The following is a 14390-nucleotide window of genomic DNA, read 5'->3' on the forward strand; positions in this document are numbered from 1 at the left end:
ACCTATGCTGAATCTCTCTGAAATAAAAGCAGTACAAAGGAGACACAAAGTCTCCCCCTCAAAAGGGTAGAACATAAAATGAAAAATATGGGGTTTAATCTACTTTCCTCCCCAATAGCTTTAGGTACTGGTTTTCTATCAAAATGAAACAGCTTACCCTACACTTAGTACTCTACAAGAAACAAAGAAACAGGAAAAAAAAATCCCACCAAGAAAACCGACAGCTAAAAAGGCAGAACTATCTTTACTACAGAATTAAACAAAATGCTACTACTGTAACATTATGACAGAAGTCTGATGTGTACATGCTGAGAAAGATCATCACAGAGTTTAATGCCACTGTGGCTATTAAATGAAAACGAGATATGATAAAGTTTGAAAGACACATTAACCACAAAAATAAGATCTCAGATGACAAGTAATAAAATCCACACATAACGAGATCAGAAACAAATACTAAAGCTCAGTAGTAAGAGGTTTGCCAATACATTAATTTTCTTCATTTTCATCCTCGTAGTACGCAAATAGCAATTTTGGATATCCTGTTGTGTGAAGTCACACCAATTAAAAAAATCATACATTATATGGTACCTTGAAACTGTGATCACTATCGCATCACGGGTACATACCTCAAGGGGACGTGGTGGTGGAGGCGGCAGGCTTGCAACTCTGGCTGCTCTTTGTCTTTCCACTTCCAGAGCATGTTTACGTGCATTTGTTCGTCTTGGGGGGAAAAAACAAACAAAAATACACACACACAAAGAACCCAAACACAGGTGAGAGAAGGAAAATTATTCAAGCAACAATGACAGCACTGTGCAAGATAAAAGGCAAACCTAAAATTAAACAAATTCAGATGTATCTGAATTGAATGCTTGAGGGATAGGGATGGGCAAGCACACTAAAAAGTCAACAGAACTTATGCTGGAAGGCAGCACTGGAAAAATAATTTCTTGAAGTAATGCAAAAGTGTTAATAAACACAAGCTTCTAAAGAAGAAATCAAAATCCCTATTTTTTACTTAAGTCTTCAGAAAGCACTGCATCATTTCAATGTATTTTAATTGCTCAGCTGTGGACAAAACTAAGTATTTAATCAATAGGTCTCAACTCTACTCAAGCACAACTATCCCCAAGAGTACATAGTTCATTTTTCATGCCAGCTTAAGTGGTCCTATCTGCTTAAAAAACAAAAAAACAAAAAAAACCACCATGCTAAGAAGGAAGACCATAACAAATGCAATAGGTCTTTTTTTCAAGTGGGTAACTCTCCATCAGAAACTGGACTGAGAACATTTCATATGTCACTGAATAGCTGTCAGCCAACAATCTAGACTGAAAATAGTGATATAGAGGTCAAAGGCCTTAAACTCCTTGAGAGTCTGTAAGGCCAGCTCATATACTTGACACTTTTGTCTTGTTTTTAGAACTACAGTTCTTATCTAAATCCACAAGCTTTGTCTGCAAGCATTAATTCTCTAATGCACAAAATTTCAAGATAAAAAATGCTCCAAGCAAGAAGCATCAAGATTTTTGCCTTTCACTTTGTGACACTGTAAAATGCATTCTAAGCTTAATAAAACTAGGTATCTACTGCATACCGGGCATGCTCACGAAGTAATTTTTCTTTTTGGTACTTCTGCTCTTTCAGGGCTTTCTTATGTCTCTTCTCTGCTCTTTGCTTCCTTTCTTCTGCTTGCTTTGCCAGAGCTTCTAAGTCAGGTTCCTTAACAATAAAATATTGGAAGCAATTAATACAAGATTTTACTCATACTATCAGTGTGGTAATTCAAATTAAGTACTGCTGGTAAGACTCACAAGCTCAAGATTACTTTCTACTGTATTAGAGTAAAATTACTCTAAATAATAACTTCTCCTTCTCTGCCATCTTCTTTATTCTCTTCTTTTCTACCACATTCCTCAGCCAATGTAACCAAACATTGACGCGGAAACCTTACCTTCTCTCTACACATCTCTTCGATTAAGGGGGTAATATAAATACATTTTTGCAAATGCTGACTAAACTGTACAGAGAAAGCATGTTACTACCTTTCTGTCATTAATTACAACAAGCATGTATCAGCACAAACATTTCTTTAGGATTAGTTCTCTGTTCCTATGGCGTTGGTACCACAATTTTCCTCAAACTCACCCATCCTAGCATTGAAAAGAACTTTACAAAGAAATTGATTTAGAGACAGAGACATGAAAAAGTATAATGTTATTTTACATGAGGTAAAAATCATTACTAATTCAGGAAACAAGCTAGTCTGCAAAATTCATGCAAGAAATCTATGGCACCACTGACTTCTATAAACCTGGTTCAGAGTCAAATCTATGAAAAATTTCTACCCAACAGCCCCAATGATCTCTCAAAGAGAGCCTACACAAGTTACAGGATTTTAAAGAAAGCAAAAATATTTTACAGGCACAGAATTAAGAAGTGACACCAGTTTGCAGTCTAGGCAAAGGCCTCTGCAGCCCTTAGGCACGACTTTCCATGTCACTTGAGTACTGAAGAAAAAAAAAAAAAAGTTGTGTATGTTCTTAACTGTAGAAAAGATATTGTTATATGGTAGAGAGAAAAACTTGCTATATTACTGGCATACTTGAGACAGTGATTCACCGGGTGCAATTTAGTCAAGTACCAACAAACACTACTATATATATGTGTACAATGTAACATAAACAAAGTTACTTTAAGAGCTTGTACAGCAAAAGCCTTGGCAGACAGGCCTACTAGACCATTTAATCCTAGTCTTGTGGAAAGATATCTACCAAAAAGTACGTAAACATTTTTTAAGTTTTCACTCTGAAAAAATTGCTCCTTTAGGTATTAGGACTGCAAGATCAAGAATATAAAAAAACTAAACTGCAATCTTGGTATTTCTAGAACATCAAGAATTAAGAATTTCTCTGACAATAATAGATATTAAGCTGTTTCACTTACGTTCTCCTTGGCCTGTCGGTGACCCTCACCAATCGCTCTTAAGCTTGATAAATACAGTTTTTCTAAGGCTTTCATCTTCTGATCCTGTGCTTTCTGCCACTCGGCTCTCAGTGTCTCCTCTAACCGATGTAGTTGTTCTTCTCGCCTCTGCTTTACTTTCTGTCTTATCTGCAAGGCGATATACTTCTGTTGCTCTCTAACCTGTAGAAATAACATTTATGTTTTGTCAGCAACTTAATAAAGTGGAATATTTTTTGCAGCAAGTCTTTCTACAACTACTCTACCCCTCTTTCGGCTTTCCATCTCATCTACTATTTATTCCACTAATCTGTCTAGAAAATACTTTTGGAAAAAGGTAACGGCAACTTTAATGTAATATATTAAATAGTAAATTTAATCTTAGTTAAATGTTTCAGTTCAAGTGCAAACAAATGATAAACAATACCTAAAAACTGCTTGGAATATCCTTCCCTCCAAAACACAACTCAGTAACTTATTAAACAATCCTATCACAATGCAAAACTGTTTAAAGAAAATCAGCAACTATACTGATAAATTAAAGTCTGTTTACTAATTTTTTGTATTCTACTTTGTCAGCAAAATTCTCTTTGCTAAAGAGAAAAACATAGCAAGAAAAAAGCCTGAGGGATGAAAGACAATACATAGTAAATGTCTTTAAGATACATATTTTTTTTAAGATGTGAAAGACTTGAACAGCTTGTGTAGGATGAAGCAGAGGAAGGCTAAGAAAACAGTAAGAGAAATGGAGAAATAGCTCTGTGGTCTAACAGCAGAACAGAAATGGAAGAAAGACATAATCAACAGACATGTTCTGAACAATATTAAGTAATTCTGCTCAGACATTCTAAAAGGAGCAGTACTTAAAGCATTTAGAGCTATGAGACATTGAACAATTCAGCTTGTCTACTGGAAAGCTATGAAATTCTGTACTAGCAGTAGTTGTCTTATTTCTTCTGCATGATCACTGTGAAAACAACTGAAACACTCTAAGAGGTATACATCCTTACACAAGTGACACATCGGCAGAAGAGACACAGCCAAATAAAAACGGTAGTTACAGGGAAGCTGATGGAAAAGAAGAGATTCTGGAAAAGATGACGAAGTGAATAGAACAGAGATGGTATCACAAGCAAAATATGCACTTAGTAGTACATAAACACATGAAAAGGAAAATAATTCGCAAACTAAATAGAAACCCAATATACAATATTATGACCATGAAATTTAGTTTGCATTAAATATTTTTGATAATTTCCCTAAATTATTTGTTACATCATTAAATGAACAACGTGCAGAAATACATGCATACTTGCTGTAGCCTCAGTTTTCTTCTTCTTTCATATTCTTCTTTCAGAAGCATGGTTTCTTCATTAGGACTAAGCCTCAATTTCCCAACTTTTGCAACTTTCCTCTTCATCTTTGGAAACACGGAATAATCAACTTCTATGAGAACATGAAAACCAGAAAATGTGCATGAATTATATAGGTAAAACCAGGCATTAACATAGTCTTACAAATCTATCATGGTATCCAGGAGTGTCAGCTACAACTGTTCACATCTGTTCCAACTGTACTCAACAACATTGGCACTGTCTTTGCAACTTTTGAACTATTACGCTATGTAAGAAACTCTGCAACGGTATTGCATTCACATTCTACACTGTAGACCAGACAAGCACATCTGCAAAGTTAACAGCAAACACTATTCCACTCGGAGAAGATAAAAAAACACCCCTACCGATAACCACACCACGCAGTAAACCAGTCTGGTCATGTAGGTGATTTGTACTGAAATATTCTCAAAAGTTATAAGATATTGTGTTTGTCAACATTTTTGATTCCTGTCCAAGTTTTTCTGCCTTGAAAACTGTGAAACTCCGACAACAGTCTGCATGCCAAGCATTTCTCTAGAATGCTAAAATTGCTCACTGACAATTTTTTATTCAAGTTTTCTTAAGCAGCCATTTCAAATTATGTTCCCCTGGAGATTTTACTGTAGAATGAGGATCTGCTGGTTCTACAGACTGCTTCCCAATTCCCTTGCAATTATAATTTTCATCTGCACAGCAAAAAAAAAAAAAAAAACCAAAACTTTTTCAGCCTGATACGCAGCCTGGTCCAAAACTGCTCCCTTCATCGTTATTTGATCTTTAAATGTTTACATTCCTGAAAATACTCTCCCAAAACAAACCCACAAAGACTTTCAAAAGCCACTGCTTAGATTTAAAGATCAAAAGCTTATTGCTTGAGAAAAACCCACATAGGATTAACAATTTAAATAGAAAGATTTTTTTCAGAACCATAAAAAACCCAAACCCAAAACTCTAAAGAAATCAGGTGAGGTGTAAAAACAAAATAATTATCCATAACATATTTCTGGTACAGTGTTATTAAGCTAATGTATCCTAAGTTCATTACAGAATACAAAGGGACAGAATATCATGGTTCCTGCTAGGCCTCCCTTATTCAGCTGATTAGGTACAAAATATAAGTTTATCAATAAATATCGTTAAAGAACAAATTACTACATTCCCTCCTGCCCCCCGCCCCCCCCCAAAAAAAAAAAAAAAAAAGGAGAAAATCAGAGATCGAACAACACGAAGTCTAGATCTAATACTTTAAGGGTAAGACCAAAAGCAGAGAACGTAACGGCCACGGTAAAGCTGTCAATATTTGCAGAGGTTCAGCGGCAGTACAAAGCGATCAGTAAATGCCTGACAGTTAAAGCTGAGCCACCCTTCCCCGGGAACACCGCACCAGAGGCCCCCGTAAGCAACCTTAACGGCTCTTACCGTGCTGCCCTGGGAAGCGACCAAACCGCGCCTCCCCGGAGCCGGAGAGAGAAGCAGCAGAGCTAAAAGGGAGCGACGAACGCAACGCGCCGGCCGCGGGCTGAAAGCTGAGGCGGCCGCCTCGGGGGCTGAGCACACGCGGGAGGGCACGCACAGGCGGGCCCCAAGGGAGAGCCCCACGGCCAACGGGCTCTGCCCAGGAGGCCCCGGGCCCGCTCGGGCCGCTCGCGACCAGTCACCGGGAGCCGCTATGCGGAGAGCGCGGAGAGAAGAGAAAGGAAACCGCCTCCCGGGCAGCCCCAGGACGGCGGCAAGGGAAGGGAAGAGAGCAGGCCCCCGGCAGAGCCGCCCACACCTACCCGCCGCCGCCGCCGCCGCCGCCACCGGGCCGCCACCGCTCCCCCGAGCAGCCAATCGCTGCGGGCTCGGCGGGAAAACAAGGGCCGCGGCGGGACTCGCCCTCTGCGCATGCGGAGCGCGCCCCGCCCGCCGCCCCGCCTCACCGCAGGGCGCATGCGCCACCCGGCCACCAGTCCCCGCCCGCCTCCCAGGGCGGTGGAACCCCGCCCCTGCCGCCAAGCGACCAATAGGAGCGGAGGAACGCCGTGACTGGCCGAACGCGGCGAGTATAAAAGGGGCACTGAGGGCGAGGGGGCTTCAGACGCTATTTTCCTGGTTGTGGGCTATGTTCTCTCGGGCAGCCTCTGTCTAAGAACTGGCTTACATGGTCTGTGATGAGAAACTAGCCCTCTGAGAAACTAAGAAAAAGAGGCTGGGAAAGTAAAAGTTGAGGCTGATCAAAGAAACGCCTCAAATACTGGCAAGACAAAACGATGAGTGACGGGTGGGTGGTGTGGAGGTCAAAGCTGATAAGGCTGCCCAAATAACACAGGGTGCGGCTGGAGGAGGGAGTCCTGTGAGACAGGACAGCTCTACTCTGGGGCACCTGGCCAAATTTCAAGGGCCATCTGTCCAGTGAATGACCTTTGCTTCGTTATCCATGAAATGCATATTAAAGTTAACATCCCTCAGTATGCTAATGAGAGATAACTTGATCATGCTAATGACATCATCCCATGAAACACCTTACCCCTCCCCATACATGGGATATGTATGTATTTGGGTTGACCTAAGGGATGGACCCAAGGAAAGTGTGTGTAAATCAAGGTGGGGGAAAGAAAGGGGGGGCCCTGGAGAATGCAGTGAAGGGAAGAAGCCGGCTGCCTCCTGCAACCCTCCCTGGCAGGATCAGCACAGGAACCCAGGCCGGTGATCTGTATTTCCCTATTCCCTCTATCTCCCTCCTTTCCTTTTTCCATTAAGAAATGCAAGGCATATTGTATTGCTCACCACAACTTGCTATATACTTAGCCAATTATCATGTGTTCAATTAGTACATTGTGGGTAGTTAATTAATGTTTGGACTTGGAGACTTGTTGTCCGCTCCATTGGGGATTTATGAATCTGAGTCACTTGTCCCCCTTGTCTGAGCAGGACGTGACACATGGGGTTAATATTTTGCCTGCTTAATCAGGCAACCTCAGCATGGAGGAGTTTATAGTTCTGATTTTCTCATGGCAGTACAATGGCAGGCCTCGGGGTTTCCCTGAGCTCCTGTAGGGGGGCATTGGCTAAACTAGAAATGGCAGGGGAGCAGAAGAAAACTCTGCACTACTAGTTTTACCTCTCTGTAACTTTCTTGTTCAACACTCTTTTTGGATGGGCTGTATGAGTAGAAGGAGTCAGTGTAGGCTATGTCAGTACCCCTGGCCTTGTAGTGCTGCTCTGCCTTCTAGGCTTGCATAGGACTGGTTAAGCTGAACAATGAGCAGATCTGTGCTGCTCCCTCAGACATAACTAGTGCTGATCCTCCTTTCATAAGACTCTTTTCTAACCAATGTATATTCCTTGTAAGTCTAATGCAATACTTCTTTGCTTCTTTGTTTCATCTTCATGTTTTAGTTTTCTTTTTAAAAGGGACTATTTATCATATGTGTGAGACTTGCAGCAGTTGGGATTTGAAAGTGGAGTCATCTGATATCCTTGATTTATGAGGAACATAGAACTGAGCAAAAACTTGTTATTCATGTTGAGAGAAGCATTTCTGCTGCACATATGGATGAAGCAAGAGAGGCTGTGCTAGACTTTCTTTGCACTGAGTATGTTCCCACGGTCTGAGCTGCTGCTGTAAATCTGGAAGAAATGCCTGTGACTTAAAACCGATCATGTACAAAGGAGATAATCAGCTGTCTTGTGCTGAAATGGGAGTGCAAAATATAGCTACTTTTTATGGAGTTTCTTCTAGAAAAAGGAAAAAACAGTTTTTTACTAGGAGCTGTCATAGTAACCCATCATACTGTGCCTTACAGGACTGAAACCAGGAAGGCTGAGATTACTTGGTAAAACTTCGTGGTTTGGTGCATGTGGATGCATGGCCACACAGGAAACACTGAAAAAATACAGGATTGTGAAACAAGAGATGTGAGCACAGGAAGAAGGGTTAACATAGCATTTGAATATTCTTTCTTCTCTGCCTTCTGCATTTTACTGCTAAATTGCCTTCTTATTCACAGACTTCTGTGCTATGGGATCAGTTAGAGAGATAATTTGCTTTCTGTCAAGTGCTTGCAACTTGCTGCAAACTGCTGACTGTAATAGCTGGTACCAAGTTAATACCTGATTATACATGAAAGACACCCAGATGTTTCACAGTATGCATCCTCAATAAATTAAATGTGAGCAGTGTGCTTCCAAATGTGTTTTCCAGTCTCCTTATTGGATTTTTTTGTCCTTCAGCATTTTCATTATGGCAGTGCTCTCCACAATAACATCTTTTCTAAATAGTTTTATCCTTCAGGTCAACAGGTAAAAAAAAAAAAAAAAAATGAAGACACTCTATTAAGAGAATAATTGAGATTATAGATTTTTAGAATTCTCTACTTATAAAATGTGGTAGAGGTTAAATATATGCTCCTCAATTATGCTGTTGGAAAAAAAGGGATATAATGAAACCTACACATGCTGGGTAAGAACTTTGTTTCAAGGGTGTTTTCTAGCCAAGGTATTGCAGAACTATTTCTGATACCACTTAATTTACATACATATACTGAAAAACAGGGATTTAGTAAACACTCATTTTAATACTGTAATGTTTTCTACTTTTTACTACACCCATTTGAATTACAGTACTACAGGCCTGCATTAATTCTTTCCCCTTGTGAAAAAGACAGTGTTCCTTTTATAAAAGGTAAATAGTGATACAGCATCATCAGTGCATCTAGCCAGGCATATATAGAACTGGAGATAATGGCTCCCCTGTGCTTCAATTACAGGTCACATTTCTCCTGGGGAGAAAGAATGATACATGGAGGAGTTATCTACAAATTCCCAAGATAGTTGGGAGAAAATCTGAATTTCTTTTTTGGAACAGAATCCTTTCCATACACAAAAAAATGTCTTGCAGTATAAATCTATGTGAAAATGTAGATTCAAAAGAAATAATTCTCATTTTGTATGTTTGAAGTTGAAGAGAGGTTGTATAACTGTGAAATCCACTGCTGAGGTGGCCTACAGCATGCAGTCAGAAGCTCAAATCACAGTATGGTCCTTCTGCTGTCCCAGAAAATGGCTTTTGAGAGTGGGACTGTCCATACTTCCCTATCACCGAGGATGTTTATTCCATCAGCAGATGAACCACTGCAAGAGACATTGGCATAGGCACATTGCCTTGGTGTGCTCTGCGGGGCTATTTAGACTGGATATAAGATTGGTGAGACTGGAGTTGCTTTTGTGTGCCCTGAGAGAACAGGTGCCCTGTTTCATAAGCAGGTCGAGTAGACCAGCATATGCAACCTGTACCTCTTACTGCCACACAGGAGCACATGCTCCTTTCTTCATTAGAAATTCTTAACTGGCCACTCATTTTTCTCACTCTCACAAGGGAAGGATGACCTTACAGGCTTTTCTGCATCTTCAGCAGAGAAACACTGGTTTTATGGTTTTTCTGAGATCCGGTAATGGAACCGTACAACCACCTGACAGCTCACCCTTGTGCAGGACTTGGCAACCTGCAAGAATTAAGTATTCTCCTTGAAAACCTCTGAAGGAAGAGCTTTAACGAAAGTGTCATATTCAGACACTAAAGCCCCCTCTCTGAGTCCTCTAACACCTCATTAGACAGTAATGCAGTTTTCTGTTTTCTGTTTCCTGTTTCTTCTTGCTGATTACTGAAGTATTGGAACAAAATGAGAACTTGGGTTTGAATTGTCCTTTCTCTGCAGTCAGTGTGCCCCGGTGTCACATATCACCTTATCATATGGTCTTAAATGTTTCCCTGTGGTTCATTTTGGTTTGATCTGTGATTACCTCTCCCATGCTGTTTTATCTCTTTTAGCACCTGACACTGGACATCTAATTATCATGACCACCAGGAACTAACAGGATATGGTTTTACAAAGGTTTGTAATCTTCAAGTTCATACAGTCTCAAAACTGCAAAGTGTTTTTGTTAAATAGTTTGCCTTAAGTGAGTTTTTTACATGTATGCTTTGCAAACATAGATAGAGTTTCCTAACCAGGAAAAGGGGCTGATTTTTATTTTTGAGACTGACTGATCTACTATGGTCAGCCCATGCAAGCAGAGCCTATGATAGTCTCTGCCTGAGACTGATTTGAAGATGAATTTTCTTGACAGATGTGGAAGGGTAGCTTTTGTTATTATACTCCATGTCATGTAAGAGAAGGCTGCAAAGCTACGCTTTCTGGTACAAAGCAACTGTATCCAGAGCTGTGCCTGTATAAATTCTCAATGTGCAGATTCTATTTACAAAAAAGATGCTACAATTAAAAAAAAAAAAAAAGGCGGCAAAATGTGGCATAAAAAAACTAAGTAGCTGGTAAAAGGATAATTACATGTAATTAAATATAATGTACCTCCTAAAATTATTGTCATGGTAAGACAGAGAAATGGCTGTAAATTCAGATCTGGTTTTAGATACAAATGGTGTTGTCTTACAGAAAAAAGATGCATGCTTTCTTAGGACATTGGTCCAGAAGCTCTTGTTAGAGAATGAACAACACCCTTAAGCAATGCCCGTTCTCTGTCACGAATGCTCCTGGGACTTCACCCAGCGTCCTTAGCCCAGCTTAATGGTTTCAGTCTCTGGAAAACAACCAGCCTTGGGATGGTAAGAGCAGCACCAAGTGCTTAAGAACTTATTATTCATGCATGAACCACGGTGCTGCTAAGGTCATTTTAAAATGGGCTCTCAAACAAATTAACTCTCCCAAAGCTTGAAGCCAAAGCCAACAGAACTGAGCTGGCTTCAGGTTTTTACAGACAAAAAGAAGCCCTGTATAGCTACACTGCTTCATGTCCTCAGAACTGGTCTGCCTAACTACCCAGTGATGTCAGCGTATGCAGAATTCTACAACACAAACTTGGTGTGCGCGCATTATTTTACTAAAACTCTTGTAATCTGTGTTTAACCTTCTAAAATATTTTGGAACCATACATAGAATTTTCTCCAATTGTTATAATATGCCTAGTAACTATGTGCACAAATAGGCCAATTATGCTCAGTCCAGTGAGTTTACAGGCGGTCTTTGCCAGCTTTTCTCAACTACTGTGCCATATCTTGTTTGGCTCACCTTCCTTTGTTTCTTTTTGTAATGTCTACTTTTGTTCAATTTCAGAAACTATACTGAACATTACTTCCTTTATTGCAGGTAGTTTTAAGCAGAAAATAGAATGGTGCTGTGTTTTCTGGTATTTCATCTAAATAACAGATTCTACTCCAGCAAGATCTCTTAAAGGCTTAAAATTTTACCTTGTAGAAAAAGACCTCCTTATGTGACGAAAAATACTTCTTTATTTTAGTCCTACATTCATAGTAAGCATCATTTTTTCAGCATATAGCACAGTAACTGGGAGAAAACTAATTATTTTCTAATTTTAAAATGATTACTTTCTCTCCAACCTGAATTGGCTTATTTTGTATTGTCTGCCTCCTTCATTTGATTGCTTATTTTTATTGCATTGTATACAGGACGTGATGGAGTTTTCACAAGCTTGTTTCCCTCAGATGTACATCCAAATGCTGTGCTATAAGCAATAAAATTAATGTAAGAATAGCTTAAGGCTTTAAGTCTACAAATTACCAAAGAAGAGGTTAAAGGTTCTGGATGAAATCATAAAGTAGAAGTAAATGGTCAGGTCCTGCCAACTTAATGACTGATTCAATCATAGAATCTCAGAATCCCTTTTGATGTCTTAATAGTAATTTATACATAAAGCAACTAAAAATGTGTGCTAGATATTCCCTTTCCTTACTGCTGGCTTCTGCTACCTCTCTGACAACTTCTACAGTGGGTGACATACAAGATAAGATAAGGAATGCAGATTTCTCAGAAAAGTACATGTCATTATCCTTGGATATCTGTTATAATATCTTAATATTGTTTATGAAACACCAGCAAAATGTTCACAGTGTAAAATAGTGGATCCTGGTTTGATCAAGACCTTCACAGTCTAAATCAAACAGACTATATGATCAGACAGACCTGTGATATACCAGATTACGCTTCTTCCACAAATTAGCTTTGATGTTTTCTTTAGTAGAAAGAAACTGATTATATAGATGGAGTCATTAAAAGGCTCTGTGAAGGAAATATGTTTCAAGGCGAACCTTACAAAAGGAACAGATGGTGAAGAAAAATTTACAAGGAGTGAGAATGAATTTGCACCAAGAGGAGGAGCTTGGAAAAGGCTGCAGAGTGAACAAACACGTTTAAAAGAAAGCAGTGAACATGGAGCTGTGATATACCAGTTCTTACTGCTCCCATTTTGATCTTTTTAACAGAAACCAGTCCCTGAAGACATTTTCTGTCACAATTTTGCTAAATATTATAGATACCAAGGAGGGATGAAAGAACAAAGAGTCTTTAGTGACTGGAAAGAGGTAAACTGATAGAAGGTCTTGGTAGGTCAAGTCTGGTAGAAGAAAATGTGGAAGCGAAGTTGATTAATGATGTAGATGCTCGTTTGCTAAACTGGAGTCTGAGCTTCAGTTTTCTGCAAGACCATAGATTTTTGTGTGTGTGATCGTGGCTTAGTGTCTTTGGGACTGATCTCATAAATGGAACTAAGTCACAGAATCCTGATCCTGAAAAGACTCACTAAGCTATTAAATCTAGAAGTTGTTAGCATTTTTTAATCCTAAAGGTCCCTGAGCTTCTAGATTTTCTGATCTTTACATGCTCAAGCTGTTCTAATGTTGACAGGACTGAATGGCTCAGAATCTAGACCTGAACAAGACTGAGGAATTACATTTATTTTATATAGGTCAACATCTAGTACACTCAGAGTACATACAACACAACAACTGCACAGGGTTCTGCACAAAACATGATACTGTTTTCTTTTGTGAGTGGAGAGAAGAGGCAATTGGAGACCAGGCCTCTTATTTTCCATGTTTTTGTCTGAATAACCTGATTAGAGTCAACTGCTCTCTCTCTCTCTGGCCAAATTAATAGTGAATTACATTTTGTGCCGCGACATTGCTTCACAGGAAGAGGCAGATGATTCCATCTTCCTAGAAAGAGCTATGCCTGGTGATTAGAACATCTCTGTGGGAGTTGACTCTGACTTGTATGAAAAAACATTGAATCTTTCCCACTTCCTCCACAAGTGCTGTGACCACCAAACTGCTGTTAAGTTGATACAGTTCCTACTGCCTGCTCCTGTTGGGGAAAAAAAACCCCAAACAGCTTTGCCCACCTTTTTTTTTTTGACAATGTGGGTTCCTTATTTAGTAGAGGTTTGGGGCTAAAGATATGTTTTCTGAAAAGCATATCTCTACAGGTCTGAGAGTTGGAATTCAAGATATATTCCTTTTCTCAATATTTCCTATAAACTAGTGCTAGATAGCTGCACCTTTGAATTTTAAGTGGTTCCCTAATGGTGTGCTCACATCGTACTTTGAGGTGCCAGTAATGCCCAGGTGATGTACCAGCATGAGCCTACCTCAGCCCTAAAATCAGAGGCATCTATTGAATCTGGCCCTTTGTTTCAGATATTAAAGTAATAACTGAAGTCAGTAAAGGGGACAGCAGCGGTAGTGGAGAAAGACTTAGACAGCAGTAATATCTGCCCCAGTAATGTCCTTTGTAAAGCAAAAACTTTTTTTTTTTTTTTCCCCACTGGCCCAATAAAATTGCTGCAATCTGCTTCCTTGGGTGATCGATGCTCATCTGGAATTTTATCACTGTCTTTTTAGAGGATAATTTAATTGTTTTACATTTATAGGGGCAAGGTAATAACCTTAGATTTACATAGAGCTAATTTCTTTCATTGTGAGTGGATTCTATAGGATATGAGCAATTAAGCTTCTGTGGGAGGATACAGGAAACATGATTAATAGATCAAAGAGACCCCATCTAAGGGAGATGGGTCTAATACCAAGGGAGATAATGCTCCATTTCATAATAGTTATGCAAATATGCCAAATGTTGGAGAATTCAATTAATATTTAACAAACGGATTTTCTGTAATGCAAAGTAAACACATACTGGGGAAAAAATAAATCTCTATTGCACATTATCCGTTAGCTTTGTCTCATGCAGGCTGGGT

At 39.5% G+C, this 14390-nt stretch overlaps 1 protein-coding gene across 1 annotated transcript in view; it reads right to left on the bottom strand.

Annotated features, from left to right (window-relative positions):
• The window catches only part of CEP295 (centrosomal protein 295), a 45688-nt gene extending 39819 nt beyond the window's left edge, over window positions 1–5869 (bottom strand). Inside the window, exons 1-5 of the mRNA XM_074917335.1 lie at window positions 5763–5869; window positions 4280–4413; window positions 2950–3150; window positions 1601–1725; window positions 630–723 (exon numbers count right to left, since the gene is read on the bottom strand). Of these exons, the coding sequence (XP_074773436.1) occupies window positions 630–723; window positions 1601–1725; window positions 2950–3150; window positions 4280–4387 (528 nt within the window). The 5' untranslated portion in view covers window positions 4388–4413; window positions 5763–5869. The remainder of the gene's footprint in view (window positions 1–629; window positions 724–1600; window positions 1726–2949; window positions 3151–4279; window positions 4414–5762) is intronic.
• Window positions 5870–14390: the final 8521 nt, after the last annotated feature.

Source organism: Athene noctua, chromosome 1, assembly GCF_965140245.1.
Source record: "Athene noctua chromosome 1, bAthNoc1.hap1.1, whole genome shotgun sequence".
NCBI lineage: Eukaryota > Metazoa > Chordata > Aves > Strigiformes > Strigidae > Athene > Athene noctua.